Genomic DNA, 25,644 nt, shown 5'->3' with positions numbered 1-25,644 from the left:
AGCACCTGATGCCCAAACAGAATTTCTGGCAGATAACGTAAAAGTACTTGGCTCCTCTAGTACTCAGATACAGCTTTTATACTTCAGGTTTTTGCAGTCCTAATACAGAAGGTCTGGTGTAGTCAGTCCCGGGACAGCATGCAGTCTACCACTCCCAAGCAACCACTTCTTCTTATGGTTTCAGTGGGAGACAGCAAATTGGTATAAGAAACACTGCATAGTAAAGGAAATTTGGTTTACCTCTTATTAATAACAATTATTACTGATTATTCAAAATGCAGGAATAGCCTTGAGTCACACTAACAGGCCTGCTTAGGCCAGTGCCCCAACCTCAAAACTGATCAACAGCAAAGGGGATAAAATGGCCTAGAACACGTACAGGAAAATCGTTCTCCTAGTATATCCCCCCTGCATCTGGGCAGCAATCCAGTGGAGTCAATCAGATGCTATGTCAGTGTTTAGGCAGGAGTTGGGGCATTGGAGAATTTGTGCTTTGACTTTCCAGCTTCAGGCCTGAGAAGGCTTTAACTTCTCTAAGTTTTAACTTCAGTTTCATGAGGCTGAGAGAAGGGAAGCACTGCATAAATGCTGAGCCATCTAGATTTCAAAAAAGATCCTAACAGGTCATCTTCTCACAACCCTGGGTTTTGTTCTACTCCTAACACACCAACAAATGGAAGACAGATTTCTGGTAGCCACATCTTGCCTCTTGCTGTAACCACATTATTCCACTGGAGCTAACACGGTTACACGGATATGCCCAGAAGCAAGAAACGGCACTGCCATTCTAAAAATACTGTCTGACGGAATTCAGCAGATTCTTACTTATATTTACAGCCAAAAGATTGTCACCTGTATGCATGAGCAGTAAAATCATCTATGGATAAACACATTCCTGTTCATTCCAACCAGAAACCCTGATTATTAGTATGTAAACACCAATAATCAGTGCTCGGGTTTTGTTTACAGTAGAGTAATTAGGTAACCCTGCATACCCTGGGGGTCTTGGCGTCCTCATAGAACGCTGAATGTAATTGCTAGGGACAATCCTCTGAGCTTAACATCGCAAGAGAGGACACTATTATTACTTATACATGGTGGCATCCAGGAGTTTCAGATTGGTTTCCTACTGGATTAGTCAGTAAACAGCTACACAGCAAGGCACAGTTTCTGTGATCCTTCGGACAGGTACCAATAGAGATAGAGAAGAGAGCAGGAGAAGGGATGCATTCTCATTCCTACTTTACAGATGAGAAACAGAATAGCACAGCAAATTGCACAACCTGTCCAACAGTTCAGAGAAACTCATAGCAGGACCCAGGTATGAATGCTGATTCGTAGCATGGTAATCCAGTATCAAACATAAATGACCTTTTCTTTTTAAAATCATCCACCATTTTCCTGGGTTGGAATCCTTAATCTCTTAGAAATCATAGGAAAATCCATTCCTGAGGGGCATGATCTCACAAGATATAATCTCTTTGGGGAGCAGAAAGCATTTTACTCTTCTCATACTTCATTTCTCTATTACTTACTGTCTCATTCTGAAGCCCAGGTTTTAGCCTCCACAAATATTGTAACATAAAATTACAAGAAAAAAAGTTAATCTGGATTTTGTATCTCTCCTTTTCTTAATCATTTTCACCAGCAATCCTCTCTTCTTACTTTCTGTGTCTCCCAGAAAACCATCATCCATAGTGATTTAGCTAAGTCAGTATTTTATAGTGTATGCCAGTTGAGTGAAATTCTGACATTATTGATCTATTCCCTAGTTCTATGCATTTTCAATCTAACTTGGGAAGACTAGGGATAATGAGCATTTCCTGAATCAAAACCACTGAATGTTTAAAAGGTCAAATATTAGAGCAGAAAACATGTTGATTTTTATCCTGCAGAAGATGATTAACATTTAACAAACTGACAGTCAGATGAATAGAAGAAATGCACAAAAAAACCCCAGGATATGCATAACCTATTTTCCTCCTGACTCAAACTCATTAATACACCCCTCCCTTCCCCCATAGAGATAAGCTTATCTAAAACCCCAGATCAGAATACTTTTCGGCTTTCTGGAGGTATTTAAAGCCTAAAATTGACTCATATGACCAGTACTTTTATAATTGGATGAACAACACTGAAGTATTTTGAGGCAATACTACAAAACATTCTTCTGCAGCTTTCTGAAGATCTTAATTTGATGTTGACTCTTACTTATTTTTGTGCAAAGTATTCTTAGTATTCGTATTTCAGAAATTTTGGAATAAAGGCTGATACTGGACCTTTCATGCTTTTCCCACCAAAATAGGAGAACTGAACTCAAACATTTCACTAATTTCTGTGGAATTCGACCAAGCTCCAAAACAGCACTGTGGCTATGCAAGTCACTCTTAAGTCTCTTTTCTAATCCCTCAAGTCATCTAGCTACCTCTGGATTAGTAGCTAGTGTTTAGAGGGATATACGTTTTAATTGCAAGTACGTGAGGCCTCAGTGTTCAGAACGTCTGTAGTTCACAAACGAAGCATGCACAAAGGGTTTTGCGGCTGGAAGGAAGAGCATCCTCCTCTCAGGGCCGTGGAGGGGCAGCGAGGTATCCACGCGGCTCCTGTCCCCCGCACACTCTCACCGGGAGGCACCCTTCGATCACGGGGGCACACGAGCCCTGCCCCGTCTTTTGGATTCCAAAGCCATTCGCCTCCTGAAAACTGCTTTGTGGCAGGCAGAGACAAGAGGGCTTTCTGTCTCCTCCCTGCCCAGACAAAACCACATCATCTCTGCTACCAGCTTTCACTGGGGAGACCACATGGGTAGGGAAGCAGGCACCACGTTATCAGAAATAGTGTATGAACTTTAAAACCTTCTGAGAGGGTGTCTGACTAGATAAGCATGATTTGAAAAGCGAAAATAAAACTCTCCACACATCTAATTTTTCACATACGATGCAAATCTCTACATATAAGTACAGACGAGATTCTTGCTACCTGAACCTAGGAAAATTAATAAGTGGCAAAAAATAATTCTCACTTGGACAATTAATTTTACCTTTAACAGGATTTATCAGTCTTTGAAAAAACTGATCAATTGCTTCACGGAAGGGATAGACATGGTTAGAAAACATTCCCTTAAAATGGAATTAAATCTCCTTTAAGATATATATGTATTTTATATACTACTTGTTGTGCAGAACTCCACACAGTGAGTCCTCAAAGAAATTAATAACCTGGATTAAAGCATTCTGTGGAAATGAAGCATGTCTCCTAATACTGGATTTGGCATAGGAGTCTTGTGTTTCTTTAGCTTCAAAGTCTGTTAGATGGATTCCTTTTCAAGGCATCCTGACAATTTGTAAAACCAGTATGTTGAACCTAATCTACACATATGATTATTACCAAATTTATTATAAATGGATATGCTTGTAGTGGTTTTAGATCCGCTAAAAAGATTGAGATTTCTTTACATTCCTCTGCTTTAAAACCCAACTTTAAACCTGCAGGACTGGCAACTTCTCCTACTGAGATAATCACAGAACAGAACAGAAAAGTAGATTTTTAGGAAGTAAAAATGAAATAGACTGTTCTGTGTATTTAAACAATTTCAAAGTAAAAAAAAAAAAAGTCATTGACATTTGAAAGTCAATATAGAAAGCGTGAACAGAAGAAAACTTACTAATCTAATTAGCTTATTAATACTAACTTAACACTGGGTGAAATATAAATAAGGCGTATAAGTCAGTGGATTTCTGAAAGGGTCTGACCTAATGGCACAAGCCAGACCTCGGTCTGATGGGTATACTTTCATGGAAGTATCTTTTTTGCTATTACGTAAACTGAGCCCAGCTTTATAGCAGGGGAGAACAAACCATCTGGGAGATACCACCCCACGAAATTGCATCTATTGGAACCAACAGCATCAGTAAGAAATTATCATTTCTAGGACATGATTTGCAGCCCAAAGGTACTACAGCAGTTTAAAAAAAAAAAATCATTCAGACTTCACCTTGCACAAGAAACCTGTCTGGAACCAAACGTGAGGAGAATCCACATTTCCAACATGCTTTGATGCCACATAACCGTATCTGAAGGTGGTACGAAGTACACAAACATAGTAAGAAAATGGCTAGAGAAGACATCTACTAATCTCCTGGCATCAAGGAAGACTTTTCTCTGGTGTTCGAAGTCAGATACACAATGCCACCTCCTGAAGGTGTAGTTTTTCAATTACAACAGAGGAAATTGGAAACCAAACACTAAGGTGAACATTGCAGCGTGGACAAACTACAGCGTGATTCTTGAACAAGCACAAGGCAGCATCTGCTACGCTCAGTGCACCACAAATAAGTTTTGGAGTAGAGGGAGGGGACGGAAGAGTCACCATGAGATAATGATCTCTTTTACCCTCAAAATCTCTTATTTTCTGTGACAATTAGCAGAGCGTGGTTTTTCCTACCCCCTTACAAAACTGCGCAGCTGAGGTGCATCCAAAACTCAGGGCTAAATCTCCATCTGGTATAAATCCTCTTCAGTTTAATGGAGCTACGACAACATAGCCCAGCCGAGATCCTTGCCCAGAGGTTACAAGCTCTCTCTGAAAAGGTAGAACAGCCAAGGAAGAGTTAAGCACTGCCCATCTGTGACATGACTCAGCAGGGGATTCAGGGAAAGGACTCGTCCTCTGGGGAGTGCAGGGCTGCCAGAGGGAAAAAGAAAGGCCTTCAGAGACTGCAGCCTGCTTTGGTCAGGGAAATTGCTTTTTGTGTATGACTCGCCAGGCTTTTGTGTTTGATTAACAGATTATGCTCTGAGGCAGCGTCTGGAAATAGACTCAGGCATGGCACCGGGACTCTCTGGAGCTGCTGAGGGAGCACATCCATTGCTTTGGAGGCATTCAGCGACACAGGGCAGCTCAGCCTCGAGATACCCCGTCTAGTTTTAAGTGAGAGAGCTTGGGTACTTAAAGCAGCCTAGACTTGGTTACATAGAGCTCTGTGTGAGCTGATTCATTCCCTTCCTTGGCTGCTGGAGACGAAATAAGAGGAAAGCACTTCATCAAATGCAGAACGGCTATGAACTGCTAATATGAAAATAGCAAGTGCAGTCCTGGGAGGTATCAGGTAAAGACTTCAGCAAAGTGGGAAGTATTAATGCCACTGTACAGTATGCTGGCCAGGACCATCAGAAGAGCAGAGAAAATTCTGATTATTCACATTCAAGAAGGACTGACTCAAACACGAGCGCTATTTAATGTGCTCCTACCTGCTAGGTGCAGACAGACCTAAATTCAGTCTACCCATACAATGTTTAAAAGGATCAGGGATGCTGCGAGACCTATTTTAAAAGGCTCTGGCTTTCATACCAGCTTACTGCTGCTTTGCTGCCAACCAGCTCAGAGCTCAGGAAACGTGTATGTGTCTGCCTGGACCAGTGTCTGTAGGATGACCAAGGCAAGAGACATCTAACCTTACAAAAAAAGGGGTATGAACAAACAAACCTGCTTTCAGCCTGAAAAATACAGGCCACAGAGATTTGATTCTGAGCTTGTTCTAGCCATAAACACATATACATACTACCAAAAAGATCTGAAAGAAGTGCTCCAAGGGGAGAGAACAGCTAATTTTAATTAATGGACAACATCAGCAGAAGAAGAAAGATACATTAACTGGCCACAAATAAAGCCTGGAAACTGAGAAAGATTTCTGACCGAGCAAGACAGAGCAGAGAGAATTTGAAGGGATAAACACATAGGTTGTTTTTTTTTTGAAGGAGAAATCTGATCATTCTCTTGAAAGGGTTCCTATATGCTGCCAGCGATAGCGGGTGAATAGATTTACTAAGGAGTGCCAGTTCTTTGTCAAATAAAATATCACCACTTCAGTGATTCAGTTTGGAACACATCCTCAAATATTTGCAATTTATGCAGGGGAGACACAATAAAAAAGAGGGTTCCTGCCAAGCAGTAACCAATGCTGCCAGGATGACCTAAATCTGTTGCCAAGTCAGATTTACCCTTCAAATTCAAACATGAGAGCTGCATCTGTAGCTTACTCTGCTTGCACTTCCTCTGCTGCTGAGCCTGAAAGGGAAGGTCAGCTCACAGCTTCAGGATAGCAATTGATGCTCCTGCGTGAAAGGCGGCTTAATTTTAACATCTGTAAGATCGAAATGTAAAGAACTGGGTAATAATTCTGCCCTGTGTCTGAGGGGTTAACTGATGCAATTGAAGTGTTTACACAATCTTGGTAAATAACCAAAGTTTTGTGCTCTAAATATTCAGAATAGGAAGTATATAAAGAGCAAACAAATAAGCAAATGGGCGTAATGGCTGTCTCTCACAAATCTAAATCCCTGAAAGAATTCATTTTCCAGGTAGATATCACAGAGATAGAGACTAGATTCATTAAACCTCGAAAAGCAGAGTCTAAGTTTTCTTGCTTTGTTTTTTTTTCGTTTGGTTGGGTTTTTTTAAAATACAACAGTCCTGTATTTATACTAATTCAGCTAATCCAGGATAGAGTTTACAAGTTTACATTAAGAGTTTTAAAAGCTATTTTATCATCTCATACAAGCCTGTGCTGTGACGCGCACTGCATGCACTGACTTAAACAGTCTTCATTTTAAAGAACTAATTGCTTCACACAGCAGATCAGTCCCAGCGGGGTACATGCTACCGCTCAGTGTTCTCAGTGTATTTTCTTCAGTTGCCACTTTGCTTCACTTGAAAAGACAGACGTGGGAGTGTATTTGTGAAGGGAGCTACTCTACAATTGTCTTACAGTCATTTCAAACATTAATTACAGCGTTTTACAGTTCAGATAGGCCAATATACATCCTACAGTAAGCCATATGTTCTTGCAAACTCATATTTCCGAGCATTAATTTCTATGTATGGATAATAGGAAGTTTCTGAAGTTCAGTGTTAGCTTTCTCCTTATTTCAGCAATCAGTTCAGAAGGACACTTAAATATTTCTGTAGCTTTAAGCATTTAAACTCTATTTGTATTACACAATTTTATCTTTTGTTCTGGCAGTTTGAACTGCCCTGCTACTCAATATAATTGAATATAATATTTAGGGACATGGCTTAGTGGTGGACTTAGCAGGTTAGCAGTTGGACTTGATGATCTTAAGGGTCTTTTCCAACCTTAACGATTCTACGATTCTGTAATGGTTTAAGCCGAAGTGTTAAGCGTCCTGCCAAGCAGAGGCCTGAAAGGGAGTGCATGACAACCGTTGTCCTTGTTAGATCTTGGGCAGCAGCAGCTCGAGCAATGATAACAGAATGCTTTGCACGGTATTAATTTCTCGTCGAAGTCTGATTGAAGCACGCAATGCAACTGTGAGCCTGTACCCGTGCTTTCCTACAAGGCCCCTAAAATTTCTCCGGCCTATTTCACTGTCCAGGTTGAGAGCTGAGAGTCAGTCTCTCTTAACTGCCCCTATCTCAAGAGGGAAAGAGACAGGAAAACCAAACCAACCCCCAAAGCAGCCCCCTTTCCAAACAGTCAAAAATCAACAAGCTGGCCCTAGGAAACAAAAGCAAATACAATCTCTCCTTTCAAACTCCCTTTCTAAGCACTACAGCAGGTCCTCCTCTTCAGACGGAAGGCTACAATATACCAACAGCGTCAGCAGCAGAGTTTGCGAGTGTCCACCTCTCTCCTCCTGGTTCAGAGAGACAAGGTGCTTCCCTACAACTAGCCACGTTTCCCACCTTGACCAGCGAAGATCGCATGATGCCCTGACCTTTCAGCTGAGTGGGTGGCAGGGAGGCTACTCGTTTAGTATATGGAACAGGATTCAAGTCTCTGTAACAGAGAGACAGGTACGCGAGACTTTTTTTCAAGAGAAGTTATCTTGGTACATTTCCTTTTTCTCTACATCATCTTCTGATGTCCCCTGGAACTTCTGGGAATAAGTAATCTGGACTTATCTAAAGCATCCTGTCAGACGTTAAAAGGATATCGTCACACACTAATCATACCCCAGGCACAGATGGGAAGACAATTGCTATAGTTACCTCACTACCAAAAATACCTGTAAACAAAAGTAAGGCCACATAAACAAACTGAGGCAATACATAAATAAAGGTCCTAGAGAATTTTCCCTGACTCCGTTTATTGAAAAAGCTGCAGGATCCTCCTAAAGGGGACTGAGGAGCCAGAACAAAGAACCTCACAAACGTTATTCAAGTAACAAGTTCTTTTTCATAAACTGCCTGAAGCAGCTAAAATAATGATCCTGCATAATGAGAAAGGAACAATTACAAACTTCTAGTCCCACAGGGAGCCTATTGTCTCATTAAAGTGTTCTGGAATTTCTATGACATTTAGAAACAAACTGGACAGGTTTCCCACTTGCTGAAAGTGGGAACGGGCCTTCTATCTATTAAAGCAACAGCACAAAAAAATACCTCTTCCCGTAGCAATTTCAGTGCCAGTTTTCCATTTTATTAACTAAGAACTTTGTGAGAATGATTTGTTTGATTGAGGCTGTTAAATTTTTCAAAGGATTAACAGACAGATTATTAGAACGGTTTAAAGAGTAACACAGATCCCTCTGAAATCTTTATTCCATGCATCTCCAGAGTGATATTTTGCCTGTAAGACCTATCAAGCAAAGTGAAGCAAAGTCTTTCCTTTCCAGGTCTAGCTAGACATGCTCTTCCCTTACAAGGAACAACAGGCTGCAGGAGGCATTCTCCCCAGTGACACAGCGACCAGCACCCTGCCTTGCAGGCCAGCCAGCCCCGTCTCCCTCTTACACACAGTCCCCCCTGGATCACACACAGACCTGTATCAGTTACTGGCCAGCTTGGCTGTTCTCCCTGCATCTCTGGTCTTTCCCTTGGAAACTGTTCTATTTAACTACTTAGGAGGTGATGGATCTGGTTTCTCCTTCTTCTCCTGGCAGCCAACCAGGACCCATCATTCCTTTAGATGCTCTCAGAGAAGGTCCACAAGCAGCCACAGCAGAGGACCAGTCAAAAGCTGCTCATTGAGCATCTGTGATAAGAGAGGAAGCCAGCAGCTCCTTACAGGAACAGCCCAGCAGAGAGGTTGGACACTAGTGAAGAAGACTACGTGAGAGTTGGTAGAGCATTAACAGTGCTTCAGGAAGAGAAGGAAGAAATAACAGAGGTGAGTGAGGTTAGAAAAAGGAAGAGAGAAAGAAATAAAAGAAATCTAGCAAGGACGCTTTATCTAATGAGAAGGAGTTCATTTTCTCTAGATACATGCATACGCACAGGGATTGCTTTTGGGTGTTTTGCTAATTCTGTATGCTCGGCCTGGGTCTGTACAGTGTGAGCTGGGCAAACGGCCCTATGGCTAAAGCTGAGCCTTCAATTCCTGTAGAATATACAGTCCCCCCGAATGCGTGGCCTCATGTTGCTTTAACAGTCCTAAATTCCACATGAAAAGATTTAATATTAAAGAACAATAAAGCCAGCCATAACGCTCTAGGTTGTACTGTGCCGAAGCATAATAAGATTATAAATTCCATTCATTTACAGAAGTATTCCAACAGGACCATTTACTGCAAGTAGGATTATCGTTAGCTAAAAATACTTTGTACAGGGAACTCATGAATTTATTCCTTTGATTACAGCCTTCTTTTATATGAGAACCTGAAAGAAGGTCTAAGGGCATAGAATTAGGGAGAAGGTGTTTGGGGCTGCCCACCAGACCTCAGTCGACAGCAGAATATTAATTTAGCATAAACAAAGCATAACAGGAAAACAGAAAAGGTACTCCAGTTTGAAAGGCTGAGGTCTGCTAATGTTCTCAGGTCATAAAATCTGTTTTATGGAAAAGGACTGCATAATTTCAAATGTAAACAAACTCCCCTGTCAGTATCTTAATATTTTGTACGAGCTCAAATATTCTCCAAAGTAGAGAGATTTTCCTAAAACATAGTTCAAGGAACTGGTAACACAAAATGCTGACTTCTAATTTCATTGTGTGGCCTGGTATTCCACCAAATTCATCCTACTGTTGCTTTGCCCATGCAATGCAACTCCTCCTTACCAATGATCCAAACTATGACATGCAGCAGCCACCACTGACTCAAATTCAGCATTTGTGTATTTTCCTCAGGGCTGGCATAATAATAATGCTTTCCATTGCTTTCAATCCCTCCACAATGAAGGGGAAAAAAAAAAAAAAAAAAAAAAAAAAAAGTCTTTCACAAAGAAAGCATCACACATGCTTGCACGTGGTATTTGCAGGAGTATTCCAAGAGGGCCACTTACTGCAAGGAGGATTATGTTACCTACAAATACCTTGTGCAGGGAGTTGATTTATTTATTCCTTTCATTACAGCCTTCTTTTACATAGAAGTAGTACAAGGTACATAAGTTCAGGAATGCAATGTTTGGGACAACACTTGCTCCTTGATCTCTGACAACCTATCAAAGGTTTTTGGAGGGGTTTTTTTGGGTAGAGCTTATTGTCAGAACATTTTTGTTTCACCAAAAGCTCCTGCCAACCATTCACATCAGTGTTTTGATGGGAAAACATGCAGTTCCTCCCACTGCAATCCCTCACATAGGGAAGTCTGATACAGAATCAAACTGCAGGGTCTGGCCCGTTTCAGAAATGGAGATGCATCAGACTGCTTCAGTTACTTGATGACCAGAAAGTAAGAAAAGTTCCAACTTACCACCCCACCTCCTGCCGAGTGGACCAGCACAGACATGCCTTCTCTTAGGTTAGCAACTTCAAAGAGCATCATGTAGGCAGTTACAAAGTTCATGGGAAACGCAGCAGCTTCAGAAAAACTCATGTCATCTGGGATCTTGTACACAAATTCTACTGGGGTACATGCTACTTCAGCCCATGCGTTGTAGTTTACAAAAGCCATGACTCTGTCTCCAATCTACAAACAAGGAAGAAAACAATGGCTGCAATTGAGACTGTAGAGAGCAACGTGTAAGACCTGCAGCTCTCCCTGTTCGAGCTGTGGGTCACTGAATCACTGTGAAGATAATGGCGCTCCACATCTTCAGCAAAGTAACAGTGAAGCTGCTCAGCTTTGGGCTTTTACCATTTTTTAATTGTATTTATTTAAAAAGTTGAATTTAACAAAAATATTCAAAGTTAAAGCCACATCTTCTTTTTTGCTACACTGCTTCTCTGATGGAGCGGTCTTCCACCATCACCACTACAGATCATCTTTTGCTAGCGGAGCTCCTAAATAACAAATGGGGTTGTAAACAATGAAAACAGCATTCTTACTAATAACCAGGAAATTGGCTTAGAGAAAACAGGAAAAAAAAAAGGAAAAAAGATTATAATTATATTGATGAGATGCACGGAATAAACAAAATTACACTTAAGTTTCACTTTGCTTTCTCAGTCTTCACACTAATTTAGAGCTACTTTTCCTCTCTGCAGATTGAGAAGGGGAGGCCTTTTACTCTGGTAGATAGAGCACATGAAAGGGTTCAGAAACCACTCATTCAGAAGATAACACCAACTGTATCCATTCTCTATTTTTATTATCTTAATAACTGGTTCTACCAAAACATTTCCATGATTGGAATTTCTACAGCCACGTGTCAGAGCAGAATTTGATCCTGCAACTTCAAATAAGCCACCTTAAACATCAAAAATATACCTCTGGATTCTGAGGCACTACTAAGCCTACAAAGTGAATGTGACAGGATTTAAAGGAGCAATGAAATATTCTCTTCGAATGCAATATTTCTCTACTCAGTTTCTTCGGAATATATATAGTAGTGAAAGGGTATTTCACTATGGAGAAATAAAGATTTTTATGTTAATACTAGATACAGTCAGTTGCTCCTAGGAGCCTTTCAGAGGTCCAGGCACATCAAATTCATATGTTTGTATAATGACCTTCATTGCAACTTCAAGTTTTTAAAATGGAGATAGTGACTCCACACAGACAGACAAGAATAATAACAAGGCAACTGGAGCTCTGAGGCTCCTGCAGGGGTACAACCAGACTTGGAAAGCAATACTCGTGTCAAAGTAGAAATTGGTCTGCTGGGGCTACTAGGGAGAGCCACAGTAAGCAAACATTTGGGCAATATACATTAAAACCTTAATAGGCACAACTCAAACTCTCAATAACGGCTTGTCCCCAGCAGCCCCTATGCATCTTTTACCTTGTCTTAGACCTCTCTGCCTTTCTATAATACACAAACAAAAATAGCATCCTTAACCATGAAAGGAGCTCTTCAATGGAGCCACAGTATAACTAATAAGGCAGGAATAGCATCAAACTTCAGGACTTCATGTTTTAACTGAAACTAACAACAGCTGTCCCTCTAAAATACCTTTGCTTATCTGCCTGATACTCTCTATCTTACATTCTGCCAATACCCACTAATGCTTTAGAAATGCTACAGGTTGCTCTTGCACTATTTCAACTATATTCCACAGGAATGGAGTAAAGCACAACATTTACCTTCAGGCAAATGTGTATAGCACAAGCACATTTTGGTCTCCCAAGTACCTGTCATCAGTTTGGCTTTGGGATATTGCAAGTTTGCTAAAAGCTAAGGTGCTGCCGACAGTTCTGAAGGGTCTCTTTCAGAATGAGGATGCTGAAACAGAACTGTCATTCCAATTTCACTGAAATGCCTCCTCCTTTTGAAAAGCACATTCAAATTATCAGTGCCTCACTGGTAACCACTCTGCGGTTCCCTTTTGCTGTTAGAGAAGCATCTAAAATCTAAAGTCTGCTAGGATTAATGAGTGAAGATGTTAATATGTCCTATATCCTTGCAAACAAACACAAATGATTACCAAAAAGAATGCAGAGAAGTCCCTCTTGGTGATTCCCAAGGGATTTCTTAGCAATAATAAATACCATATTTTATCACAAACACTATACAGAGCCTAGTCATCATATCATATTAGGCCATAGTTCCTGAGAACCATCATCCCCACAACTAGAGAGAGATCAGGCCTGATACATTTGAGCTCAGCAGAAATCAGCTTTTTCTTTAAATAGGAGAAGGAATAGGCATTACACCATTATTCCATAAAAAAGGCTTTCTTTCAATATAAAGTATGTTCTTACACATTGCTGTCAAAATGGACTGCCATTCAATGCTGTCATTTGTCATACGATAATGCAATCACAACAAATGAAGACAATATATGGCTGGCAATATCTCAGGTGTAGTATCTCAGGTAGTACAGACTAAGGGCCAGTAAGACACACTTTTCCAGAGCATGAAATGCCCACGACTTTAATGTGACTTGAACCAGAAGAGGTCTGAAAGAAGGTCAGAAGACGTAGGGTGCAATCTTTGCCATTCCTGCCATCACTGTGGACAGTGGTACCAGCGTATGCCAAGGAGACAAGCATCTGGCGTGCTCCTGTTCCGTGCAAGAAATCCATACAGAAACCAACAGAATGTTCTTGCACCTTCCTCATGGTACGTTCTCCTGTTGGTGGGTTCATACCCGTGCACAGCAGTTACTCCGAGTGTCGACCCTTCTTCTAGATCACTCAAACACTACCATAGCTATGCACGTTATATGCAAAAAATAAAATACCATGGCTTGTTTCAATTTCAGGGAGTACACCAGAGTACAAACATGTTCTATAGTCAGAACAAAGACAGAACTTTCAGAGAGACCCCGTATATTCAGGTGCAATGTTTTTCAAACAAGCACCATATGCTGTAGCCTCATAATGCCCTTTAAAAATAGCAAGAACTTTTAAACTGAGAATGCTGATCTAGAGCAGAGACTTTCTCTACACCTTTCATAGAATATTCTTTGGCATGGAGCGTGACTACAAAACACAGATACTGGAGCGGAACAACTGAAGCAATAGTTTTTCAAACAGCAAAGTTATTGTTTGTCACAAAAAGCTCTGGAAGATTATGACTTGTTTCAAGGCAGAGATGGGGCAGGAGGGGGAAGGTAGAGAAGTGTCCTAAGAAGAGCTCATCACTGAAGCCCTGCAAGAAACTAAATTGGCCATTATCTTTACTCAACTGAGAAATTTTACAGCTCTTTTAGCAGAGCAAAAATGTTACCTTTAAATAAAAATATTTTAGGTAATTGCCTTCTTAAGATCAAGATACAATAAGAATTCAGAAAATACAATTACTTGATGACATGACTGACTCAGCAAATAGCTAAGATAGGATTGACGTGTATTAACTCAGAAAAATTTTGAAACAAAAACTATCTACTTATGAAATAAAGTGCAAGATTGGAGGGAATATAGATGTTTAACATCAATAATGGAATAGAAGATAGGACAGAATGCTGTTTATATGTAATAAGAGATACCAAAGAGTACACAATACCAACCAGTTATGAAAGCTTTATTATATACATTATTTGTCATTTATCACTATTCTGTTAGGTGAATTAGATCCTTTTGCTGAGTGATCAGAGTAAGTCATCCCAGAAACAGGGTCGCAATTTTATCTGTCTCATGAATGCACATGGTTGTAAGAAGCAACGCTTATTGTAGATGGGGGTCTCATTAACTCAAGATCAAAAGTTGGAACTAGAATCAGCAGCGCATGGGCTTTGAGAAATAGAGCAATGAAGATAGCAAACATGGCCAAGAAACTTAACAAGCTAACTTAATTTCTTTTACTTTCTTAAAGCACATCTGTCATGCTTTCCAGTTCCCACTTAGCCATTGGGATATGCACATGGCACAAGTGACTTTTCAGGAAGGATTTCAAGGAGATGACCGTGGTGGCTTTAGAAAAAATTCAAGAGGTCATTCTCATGCTTGGGAAGCAGCAAGGAAAAATTGCCCTTTCAAATCTCAGTGTGGTGAACGCTGCTGTCGCTGGCAGGCCAGAAGGGATTAGGGACAACATACTCAGTGAACTGGTCATTATTCAGTCTTGCTCTAAAAGTAAAGAAAATATTACCTCAAATCCTTTCACACTATCTCCAAGAGCTTCTACAATTCCAGAGCATTCAAACCCAGGAACAAGCGGCGTTTTAGGAGGGTTGTCGATATTCCCCTGTCGCACCATCAAATCAATAAAGTTCAAACCACTGTAAAACACAGGAAAAAGATAAAATCAAGACTATTACCATAGATCAAAGCAGAGGAGGAAAACTTGACCTGAGTGATGGGAAAGCCAGAAAACTTCAGGGTAGCATTAAAAACCTCGGCTCCACAGCATAAGAGGGACCCAGCAGACACTGACATTCTTCATGCATGGAACAGACTGACTTTACACCGTGCTGTACAGGCCTTGAGCAGAAGAGTACACGTGCAAGGCAACCACATCTGTCATTAGCCCCAAAGCTTACAAGACTGTTTAGGAGTCACACGTAGAAATTCAAAGGGCATTTAAAAATTCAATACAGTGAAACATTATGATTTCTAGGAATGCATTACTAGCTGACAAATAAACCCAGTTCAATTTAAGAAGAAAACCCCAAGCCTCACACATTATAGATGTTTTGGGCCAAGAGCAACCTGATGTAACTGTCCTAACCTCTGATGTGACTCCAGGAATGAATCTGGTGTTCATCCCAGGCAGGAGTCCAAACTTTGACGTGAACTTATTAAGTACAAGATAGGCTGTTGTTTTAAAACTGTTCCTCCTGGATCACTTTTGTACACTTTTGCAAAGGTTGTTTAGGTCTTTGGAGCCCTCAGAGTTGCTGCTCAGAAAAAAATACAGGTTTTCCCCTGTAGTCTCAGTTTTGCAAAAACCTTGAAGCATCTTTTCTTTGTCTTTTATATGCTATCCAATTTTATTAAGTAAAATACTGTGGTTTTTTAGGCAGTCACAAAAAAAAAAAAAGGGGACCGTTTATCTACTATGTGCATATACTGATTATTGGCACAAATGCCACACATAGTTAAAACTTCTAAAACTCCTAACTAGCTAAAATATGCCTCAGCATTAATCCATTGTTCCAAAACACAGCCCTGTATTTATTGTTAGCTGAAATTGCTGCATACTAACTCCCTCGACTCTATGAAGCTATGCACGCAGCCAGTCCTACTCATCTACTCATGCATATGATACCAGCAACTGCTTGGATACATAAAATTACTGACGTGCACAAGTATTTATAAGATGGAGCTTTAGTCAGATGCTAATCAAGACACAAACAAATTGAACAGACCCAACAAACAAAAAGACAGAGTAGACACACAGCAGAAGCACCAAGACAAGACAGCATTCATGAGATGTAGGTCACTGGGGGGGCGGGAATTCCACCAAATGTAAGTATTTGTAACTGTGGTGGAGGGTTTAAGAGCAACCTGAACCCACAACTTTTAACTCTGTAAAAGCAAGATTATAGATTTTTTTTTTTTTTAAAACGTGACTGACAGTCTAGCTTGACAAACTCAGGAGAAAAATTAAAAATAAAAAAACTAAACCAAAATATAACCCCAACATGCTCATACACAAAGCTCATAACATTAACCATATGGACAGTTAGGAGGGGTTTGGCACAATTAAGTTGGGAGCTTTGAAATGATTTTGGAAAGGCCACTTCTTATCCAGTGGCTATGACCACCTCCTACATTGCCACTGTAAGGCTGGTAATGAAAGAGAAATTCCAAATAACAAAATGCTTGCAAGGCAGCCATCATTTGGGGGGGAAAAAAAACCAAAACAACAGAAAACCACAAAACCAAAAACCCCAGAACATACATGGTGGCACCCATTGTCTGTGTACATTAGCTTCAGTCATGATCTTTTGAATACATCTTTCCACACTGTAAGCATTTTACAAAAAGTTAACTTTTTCTACTTTCCTGCAAGAAAGGGCAGCTGGAGACAGAACTGTGATGCGGAAACCTGTGTAGGAACAACGCACCGTGACGTCATAACAAGCAGGCAACAAGCAGACAGATGGATATGGCAAAGACCATAGCTATTTGATGATGACATATGATTACAAATACATTACTGCAGCTCTTTCTAGAAACATTTATTCTTACGAAATAACTTGTCAGACAATTTTTGAAAGGGCACATATTCAGTTTTGCATCTAATGACATAATACTAGCAATTCAGTTCTGTTCTAGTCCCATTTCTCTTTCGTCTGCCTTTATCCTCAATAAAAGGCAGCAATATTAAATAAAATAGAGAGCTCATCTCTATTACAGTGAGCTTACAAGACTTGATACTAGAACAGGTGTGATAAGGAGAGAAAAAACACTACACAAGGTACGTAATACCTAAGTCACATGTTTTTATCATTTTAATTACTAGCTGGAACAGAGAGTGTTGATCAGCATTTCTAATCATTTCTAGTCACTTTCCAGAGAGTTTCCTCTTCAGTCACTTCATCTTTAATCTCCTATACATCTACATGTTGTCACATCCCTGTTACTGTCACGTACATGCATTTGTTTCCATTCTTCTCCACTTTCAAATAAGGTCAGAAATAAGTTGTTTTATTTTACTTGCCAAATTTGAACAAGCCTTATGAACACCAATAGACCTGAAAGCACAACTACATTGTATGGCAAAACCAGCAATTTATATTTTTTTTCCCCTTTGAATAACCTGGAGGGCCCAAAGATATTTACTAACTACCTCCGAGACACCCGACCTCACCACATCCTTCATTGAGATTCAACCTACAGCAGGCACAGGAAAAGGGAAGTTTGGCTGCACAGAATATCACGAGAAAATACGTCTCATGAAGAATGATGGGTTTAGAGAATAAGCACAATTTATTTCTTGTATCAGTACAAACCAGCACAGCCTCTTCTGGTGTGTAGCCAGAGAAAGTCACTCCTGAACTTGAAGTAACGGCATATGCAGAGGGAGAAGTGTAAATGCGAAGTCACCCAGTGACAAGAAGTGCACAATTTCTTGCAGTCGTGTGTTTTTAATCCTAAATCAAGAGCTGGATGCAAGTGAAGATAGGGAAGGATACGAATGACCAAGATCAATACATTCACGGGGGGGTTCTGCAAGAACCTTTCCATGAAAGCGCAGGGATATTGGTGTGAACTGCATAGACTGAATTACCTGTGCATCTCTGGAGGCAGATTTTATCAACCATGGAAGTATCTTTGAATCTGACTTTCTAAGTCTGCAATGCTCTGCCTTAACACCAATTTTGAGCATCTTGAATATTATTTGCTATGCTTGTGGTTAAGCTTTGCTGCATTTTCATTTTCTTTTTTTTAAGTGTGGAAAGTCCTGCAGATAGAAAGCTGTATTCTAGACTTCTTTCACCATCAGACCAGCAACAGTCAACTTGGTTCTCCTTGCTCTGTCCCACACACTCCAGGATGCCAAATACCAAATCATGCAGACCATCCTTCACGCTGCGGTTTGGAGAGGTGCTGCTTTTGATCTGTCTTTCTTATTCAACTTCAGTATTAATTAATTTCAGTGGAGTCTTAATGAAATACAACAGAGCACATAAGAGGACCACCGAGTTTTACATTCTTAAAATCCTTCCTCTTACTCCTGGCCAGCAAATTGCCTGACAATCTTAAAAAAAGAAAGAAAGAAAAAAATACTGTCCACTGCTCTGCTATACTTACGATGTCTATTATTTGCTACCAGTTTTTTAAAGTGCTGTTATCTCAGAGTCAGAAGGGTCACTTCTGCCTCATTCCTCACGACAGACATGTATAGCAGCACAAAGAAGAAATAATTATAACGGAGGAAAGAAAAATAAAGGGAGGTAATTACAGGACACCATTCCTTATTCACACACCCTATCTGAAATACTGCTTCGGTTTGTTCTAGCTACTTGTCTGATCTTTTGAGCAGTATGTATACTAGTGTTCTGCTGACTGCAAATTACAATACAAACAAACACAGCAATTTCAGCTGCTCCATCATTATCAATCAAAAATTATTTCAGGGAATATGCAGAAGCTGTGACTCAGCTTGGACATCGATGGCTGTTCCATTTCTTAGTCACTGAATGAGGCTAACACATGACTCATCTCAGCTGACACATTTTCAATTGGATCATTGATATTCCAGACCTTCAAAAGAATTATTCATCTCGCTTAGTGCTAATAGCAACATATCCTCCATCTCTTCCATTTATAGTACCATACTACAAAATGTATATGTATGATTTAACGGTGTATACATATGATTCAACTGGTTTCATCCCCCAGTGAATGCAGAGACCACATAGAACTTACACTTTTTACTGATATATACTATTTATCATGCGTGCACACATTCTTAAAATAAAGATTATTTTTCTCCACAAATTGATGGAGAAAAATAAATCATCATCTATAGCGACGGTCACCTGCAAAACTGATTCAACTAAAAACATTATTTGTCATCAATACGGCTTACGAGAGCAGCCCATCTTTGGCGTGTTCAGCACTGCATGCATTAACATGTGCATACTACACCGGGCAGGGCCAACAGACATTTTTCTCACTCAGTCTCCCAGACTAGACCGCAAGTCCATCATCATCCTGATCAATCTTCTGTATTTACAGACTCGGGTCAAGAAGATTGGCAAATTGATTTTGCCTTGTTTGGAAGCACACTTTGGTGACCTGCTCACATTTCAGCCCTATGGCCATCTCCAGCCAGGAATGACAAGCAGATGCTATACAGCCTACAGGCTCCTCTGGCACAAAGGGAAGCCTCCAAAACACACGTGGTATTGTGCAACCTGGCTGTAACTATGAAGCAGTTGAGCGGGTCTGCTGATGTCAAACAGCAAGCGTGCAACAGCTCGCTAGTGATAATGCAACCCTGGAAAGCCACTGGAGATGTAGCAGAGCTGAATATTTCTATTTTACCGCCAAGTGTTCTTTTGCAGGTAACTTGCTATTTGTGATACACACATATCTACTGCTTTGATGAAAGTGGAATTCATACAGGTACTAGAGAGTGCTGTAAACCCCTCAGGCATTTAAATGACTATGTCCATGTGCTCAGAACATTTTAAGTTTTGCGTGATAACTTTTGTTAACTCAATGGCTGGGGGCGGGGGGGAATCACTTCAAAAACAACACAGCCTATTCTCAAATGGAATTACAGCTCTGCTTGATAGCAAAATGACCTACCCAGCAGCTACTATGCTACCATTACTTCTTATGTTCACCTAGCATGGAATTTCTTGCATTTCCCATTATGACTAGTAGAGAACAAAATAAACAAATGAAAATGCAAAAAATCTCAGCCCTTCATTTATTAGTTCTCATTCAGGTTGATGGATGTCACCATTTTTCATGGGCAACACTTTGGGGTGGGGGGCACGAAATACTCACATAGCTCACAAACCTTACGATCCCCATTAAGTACAGGATGGAAAGCCCAGTGTCCGAACAAGCCAAGACATTCAGCTACATTAACCTACCAGGATGCTCCAAGATCTGAGGCACATCCACCAGATACATGATTCAAAACAAGCGCACTGCCCCATACCAGTATAATTTTTAACGCGAGTTACTTCTAAAATAAACAACTTGGCCTTCGCCTTGGAGTTTATCTTCCGGAAGCACTGTGTTTTCACATAGCAGAAGAGGAAAACAAAAGATAAATCCCTGCCTAGGCGAAATTAATTTGGTCTTTGGTACGCATCAAGTTGTGGAACAAGATCCTAATGTTGCTTCTGTCACTTAAAAAAATAATCCTGTTTTCATGAGGGAACATGTGCACTGAGAACCAGCTATCTAGGAAGAACAGTCTGCTCCAATTGCCTGGGAAAAAAAATTAGCCTTCTAGGAAAGCTCGTTTCAGGATGCTACCAGATTGCTAGCCACTTGTCGACTGGGCAGAGGAATTAAACACTGGTAAGTTATCCTCAGCTCCAGCTACGCTGTCACACCGGCTCCCAAGGAAAACGAGGACGACTGAAGTAAGTGGTTCCCAGGAGAAAAATAACAGCTAGTATCAGAAGGGAAAGGGACAAGTGCTGAGCAACACACACAAGCTGGCATCCACATTTCTCAGAAAGAAAACAACAAAACCCTGAACACAGTCGGCCGGTTTTTTTCCCCCATTTCTCCCTGCTGGTACCGTGAAAATCAATGACCATTTTTTTTCCTCCACAGCTGCCGCTGGCAGCACGCAGACCCCCGCCTTTCCTCCCTGCCCGCCCTGTACCAAGTGCCTCAGGGCTCAGCCCCGGCCCCGGGGTGGCTTCCCCAGGTGCCGCCGCGGGGAACCGCCGGTACCCGCGCAGCCGGGGCAGGGCGCGGCGGAGGCCGCTGGGAGCGGGGCTCCCCACCCAGGGGGAAGCCGCAAGCGAGGGAAGTTAGTGCAACAGCCGCCCGCCCGCCCCGGGCAGCGGCAGGGGAGGCTGCGGGGCTCGCACCGCACCCCGGCCCGTCGGCAGCCTCCGCGCCCTCCCAGGCCCGGGCAAAGCCGCCAGCGCGGGGAGCGGCGGCCGGCGCGACGCGGCTGTGCGTGGGGGAGCCCCCCGGCCTCCCGCCCGCCGCCCCTGAGGGAAGGAGAGGCCGAGAGGCGATACTGGACCAGGCTTTGACGCGGATCTTCAGCTCCCCCTCCTGCGGCTCCGGCATGGCTTTCTTGGACACGCGGAGCTTGTTGAGCCCTCCGAAGGCGGACAGCACCACGGCTCTCATCTCCTTCGCGTCCCCAGCCCGCAGGCTGCCGGCGGCGCTGCCCTCGGCGGCTTCCTTGCCGCCCTCCTTCTCGATCATCTGCTCCGTCTCCTCCGCTCGCTGCGCTCCCTCCTTGGCCATGGCGGGGCTGCGGCGGCGCGGCTCCCGCCGGCTGCTCCTGTGCGAGGCGCGGTGCCGCCGTGTGGAATGGCCGCGGGCGCGGCGCGGAGCGGCACGCCGGTCCGCCCGCCCGCCCGCCGCCGCAATGCACCGACTAGCTGCGCAGCGCCATCCGCCGCCCCGCCGCGGCGGGAGCGGCCCCGCGGCGCCCCCCGCGGGTCCCCTCTCCGTGCCCGGCCGCCGGAGCGGGAGCGGGGCCCCGCCGGCGTCGGGAGGGCAGCGCCCGGGGCCGCCGCCCTGCCGAAAATCGCACCTGGCGGCCGGGCGGGGCGGGCGCTCCCCTGAGGCGGCCGCGGGCGGGCCCCGCGCTCGCTCCCGTGTGAGGAGCTGGCGGCGGCCGCCCGCCCTCCGGGACAGCCGGGCTCCTCGCCTCAGGGGCTGCCCCGCCAACGGGAGCGCAGCGCCCGGAGCCGCAGGTAGGAGCCTGCGGCCGCGGCCCTACCTCTCGCCCCCCTCCCCAGCGAGCAGGGGTCCGGTGCCGGAGGCGCGGCCACAGCCCTGCGAGGCAAAGCCGAAAAATCCCCACCCGATGCTTCCATCTTAGGCCTGGGCACTGCCCGAAGCCCCCGGGGAGCTGGGTGAAAGGCTGTCTCATCGGGGCGGCCACCCTCAGACACCCGCATCCCCTCTGTGCCCCACACCTAATGGCATCGTGGCTTAAATCTCCACTGAAGGTGTCCAGGTCTTGATCATTGCTGGGGAACCGGGTGTGCCAATCGCTCCTTACCCATTCCTTGTCCTGAAGCTGTTCTCGGGGCCAACTCAGTGAACGCTCTTAGCATCAGGAAAATCATACAGGTGGGCAGTTGCCTCACGACTGATACATGCACTTGCAAGCAAGAGACCCAGGCTTGAAACTCTGCTGTGATGAACATTGAAGCCTTTATACAACAGGTCTTTGCTGATGATCGATGCTGGTGTTCGCTGGTTTCTGCAGGGAGCTTAATCCTTTAATGCAAGCGCAGGGTGTGCTGCGAGACATCCACCAGCTGGGGCTTCCTGGGACTGGCCTGGGTCGGGGCCCTGAGGAGGCTCAGGCATCGGCCCCTGAGCTCGGTTTTCATGAGGGTGGGTGCCTGCAGCTTCGCCTGTGGCAGCTGAACCTGGATTCTGGGGGATCACTCGTTGTGGTTCCATGGGCGTCTAAATGTTCTCTATTGAGTTCGAACTGCCTGCATCAGTTTGTTGATGGTCCCTCGCTCTGAATAAATCCACTTCTTACATGCCTAAAATCATGCATGTATTTATGGAGTTTCAAAATTCATTGCAGCATTCTGCGTCTATAGCGAGCGTTCCTGCAGACCTCTCTGTGGACACAGTTCTTCCATCCACCCCCCTCCAGCAACTGAGTTGTTCTTAAGAAGTTCCAGGACCTTTCTGACTCGTGGTAGGGATCATCACCACCATATCTTTGGGCTGTGGATTTGTTAAGGTCTGAGTTCATCAATATTCTTACTTTTACAATATGCATTTATTTCATCTTGGATTATGTATTCAGTTTATTGCATTTAGAGGAAGCAAAAAAACTTGGAAAAGTCTTAGCTATAACGAGTAATGGGGTAAAACATTTTCATTCACATTAACAAACAAAGTGAGATAGTGGAGGAGTGGATAGAGTTTTTGTATTTCTTTGTACTTAGTATGTCACACTTTTGGTTTTTTTTTGTCTAATCTGTAAAAAGTTTGCAGACACAGTATTTTTAAAGCCCATTGCTGAGAGTTTGTCATCTAAGCCTGTCATAAATGAAGCAGTAAACAAATACATGTTAGGAGCAAAGGGGAAGGAGTACTAGCCACAGGGAAGCTTCACTAGCTTCATTATCTCAAGAAGTTCAAACAGATTTTATCAAAAGTGAAGCCTGATGCCTCAGACACCTCTGACGTTGTTCTTAAGATATGTTTTGGACAAAGATTCAAACCCAGCTCATTAACACCATCGAGAATTTTCTATGCGACGTATTAAAGTGATGCCATCCGCTTCATTCTAAGTAACAGCTCGTGGAGGGATCTAATCGTTTTAAAGGTCAGGAAGCTTTTTCTCCTCCCCTGGTAATACCATTAATACCATGAATATTCCCTTCCCTGTTCCCTATACTTGGCTAATTCAGCGCTGTAATAGGGAATACAAAGTTCTGTCACTTTAGATCTGGCCATCTGAATGCATGACCAGGCAGGCAGCAGCTGAATAAAGAATAACGTCCATTTGACTCCAAATGATTCACTCCGCTGGCATCTTATTACAGTTCTAACTCAAATGAATGGTAAAGTGCAGAAGGACTGGGGAAGGTAAAGCAGATAGCATATGTCAACTAAGTGACATCCAGAATAACGAAGAGGCCGTGGGGCAGCTTACTTGTCTCACTCCAGTGGTCTGAAACATCCAAAGAAGTGAATCTGGACCTTTAGACTGCATTTGTTTCGCATTGGTTTGTCTGCTACTGTAGTCCTGCTTTATGCTGATGACTTGGGAGTTTTCTGATTGACCCTACCCATAATGACTTAAAGCTATTTAAAGCTATTCCTCCTTGATCCTGCCTGAACCAAAAGTAATTTATCCTAAGTGATTTAACCATGTACTGTTTGCAAGTCAAAATGATTGAAGGATGGCCATTTTGTAGAAACATAATGTCTTTCTCATGGTAGAACCAGTACTTGCACACATCAGTTAAGGCAATGGAGGTAACATGTAGCAGATATTTTTGCATAATCCTGATTCCATTATTTTGATTTAATTCATAACCACTTCTTTAAGAATATTAGATGATGCAGTACAGAAGCTTACACTAAGATGTAAAAGCAGGATTTATTCTGACAGTTGACTGTAAATTTAACCACTCTAGAAGCAGGCTGTGGGATGGCCATTCGTATCACTTAAGACTTCAATAAAAAAGTTCTAACGGTGGCTTTCCATTGACTTCAGTAGCTGGTGGATTAGACCTGTGAAAGTGAAAAGATAGGACTCTGATGGGTGTAGTTGAGTAGTGACAATATTAATGAACATGCTGTGAGAACCTGAACAAAAGGGAGCTAAGAGTTCTTTGATCACCGTCTTTATCTGCTGGTGAAGTTGGTGCGATCTAGTCTTTGCAATAGTGATTTTTAAAAATGCTATGTAGAAAAGAAGGGAAATGGAACAGTGTGCTTGTGGATAAATGCTGGCAGTTACAGTCAACATCTCTTCCTGATTCAGATCCTTTATTTTCAGAACATAATCATTTATTCGGCAAAAGAACCTATGTCAGGGACAAAACAGTTGTCTTCACATATATTGTTCTGAGGGCTCGTGCCTGAATTTCATGGAGGGGAGCAGCCATTCAGGATAAATCTAACTGTAGTATTACCATACTTTGGGAGTAAGATAGCTGAAGAAATAGAAGTTGTTACTGGAAACACGGACCACGTGGAAGGTCAATCAAAAACTAAAGTAGATGAGTTAAATGCAAGGTTTGATTCTGTGTGGAGATGAAAAAAACCAAACCAAACCAAACCAAACAACCCTTGGACCTTTGTAGAACAGAACTATCCTATGTTAGACACCTATTATGTACTTTGGGTCAGTTTGTTTTGGAAGAACAATGAGGTTTGTGTTCAAGAAGGACTTGATGTCATTATATCAGTTTCCCTTCTTAGAAGGAACAGCATTTAAGACCCTGAATAATGGCTAGTCACTTTGCTTAAAGGAAGTAACACATAGATGGCAAAACCAAACCCTCCGTTAGAATGGATAATGCTGCATTTTTTGTCTCAGTAGTTTTCTCTGGGGCATAACTCACATTTTGTCTTAAAGAATAAAGTATTAAAAATATTTTTAAGCTAAATGATGCATTTTTCTAATAGCTATAAATAACATCAGTAAAATCGTATTTATTTATATTCTGGCTGCTTTAATGCATAAACAGGGCAGCTTTTAATACGTTGTGTTCCAAAACATTGTTTTCTTTACAGTCTACTGTTATAAAATTCTCTTTA

The 25,644-nt window shown here is 42.4% G+C and overlaps 1 protein-coding gene across 1 annotated transcript in view; it reads right to left on the bottom strand.

Annotated features, from left to right (window-relative positions):
- Nucleotides 1-21,754, bottom strand: part of VAT1L (vesicle amine transport 1 like) — a 64,620-nt gene extending 42,866 nt beyond the window's left edge. Inside the window, exons 1-3 of the mRNA XM_087739768.1 lie at nucleotides 21,407-21,754; nucleotides 14,876-15,005; nucleotides 10,654-10,869 (exon numbers count right to left, since the gene is read on the bottom strand). Of these exons, the coding sequence (XP_087595894.1) occupies nucleotides 10,654-10,869; nucleotides 14,876-15,005; nucleotides 21,407-21,636 (576 nt within the window). The 5' untranslated portion in view covers nucleotides 21,637-21,754. The remainder of the gene's footprint in view (nucleotides 1-10,653; nucleotides 10,870-14,875; nucleotides 15,006-21,406) is intronic.
- Nucleotides 21,755-25,644: the final 3,890 nt, after the last annotated feature.

This window comes from Nipponia nippon, unplaced genomic scaffold, assembly GCF_047370975.1.
Source record: "Nipponia nippon isolate SJK-2023a ecotype South Korea unplaced genomic scaffold, ASM4737097v1 scaffold_7, whole genome shotgun sequence".
Taxonomy (NCBI): Eukaryota; Metazoa; Chordata; class Aves; order Pelecaniformes; family Threskiornithidae; genus Nipponia; species Nipponia nippon.
Note: the sequence above shows the minus strand (reverse complement) of the source record. Positions and strands in the feature narration are given on the sequence as shown.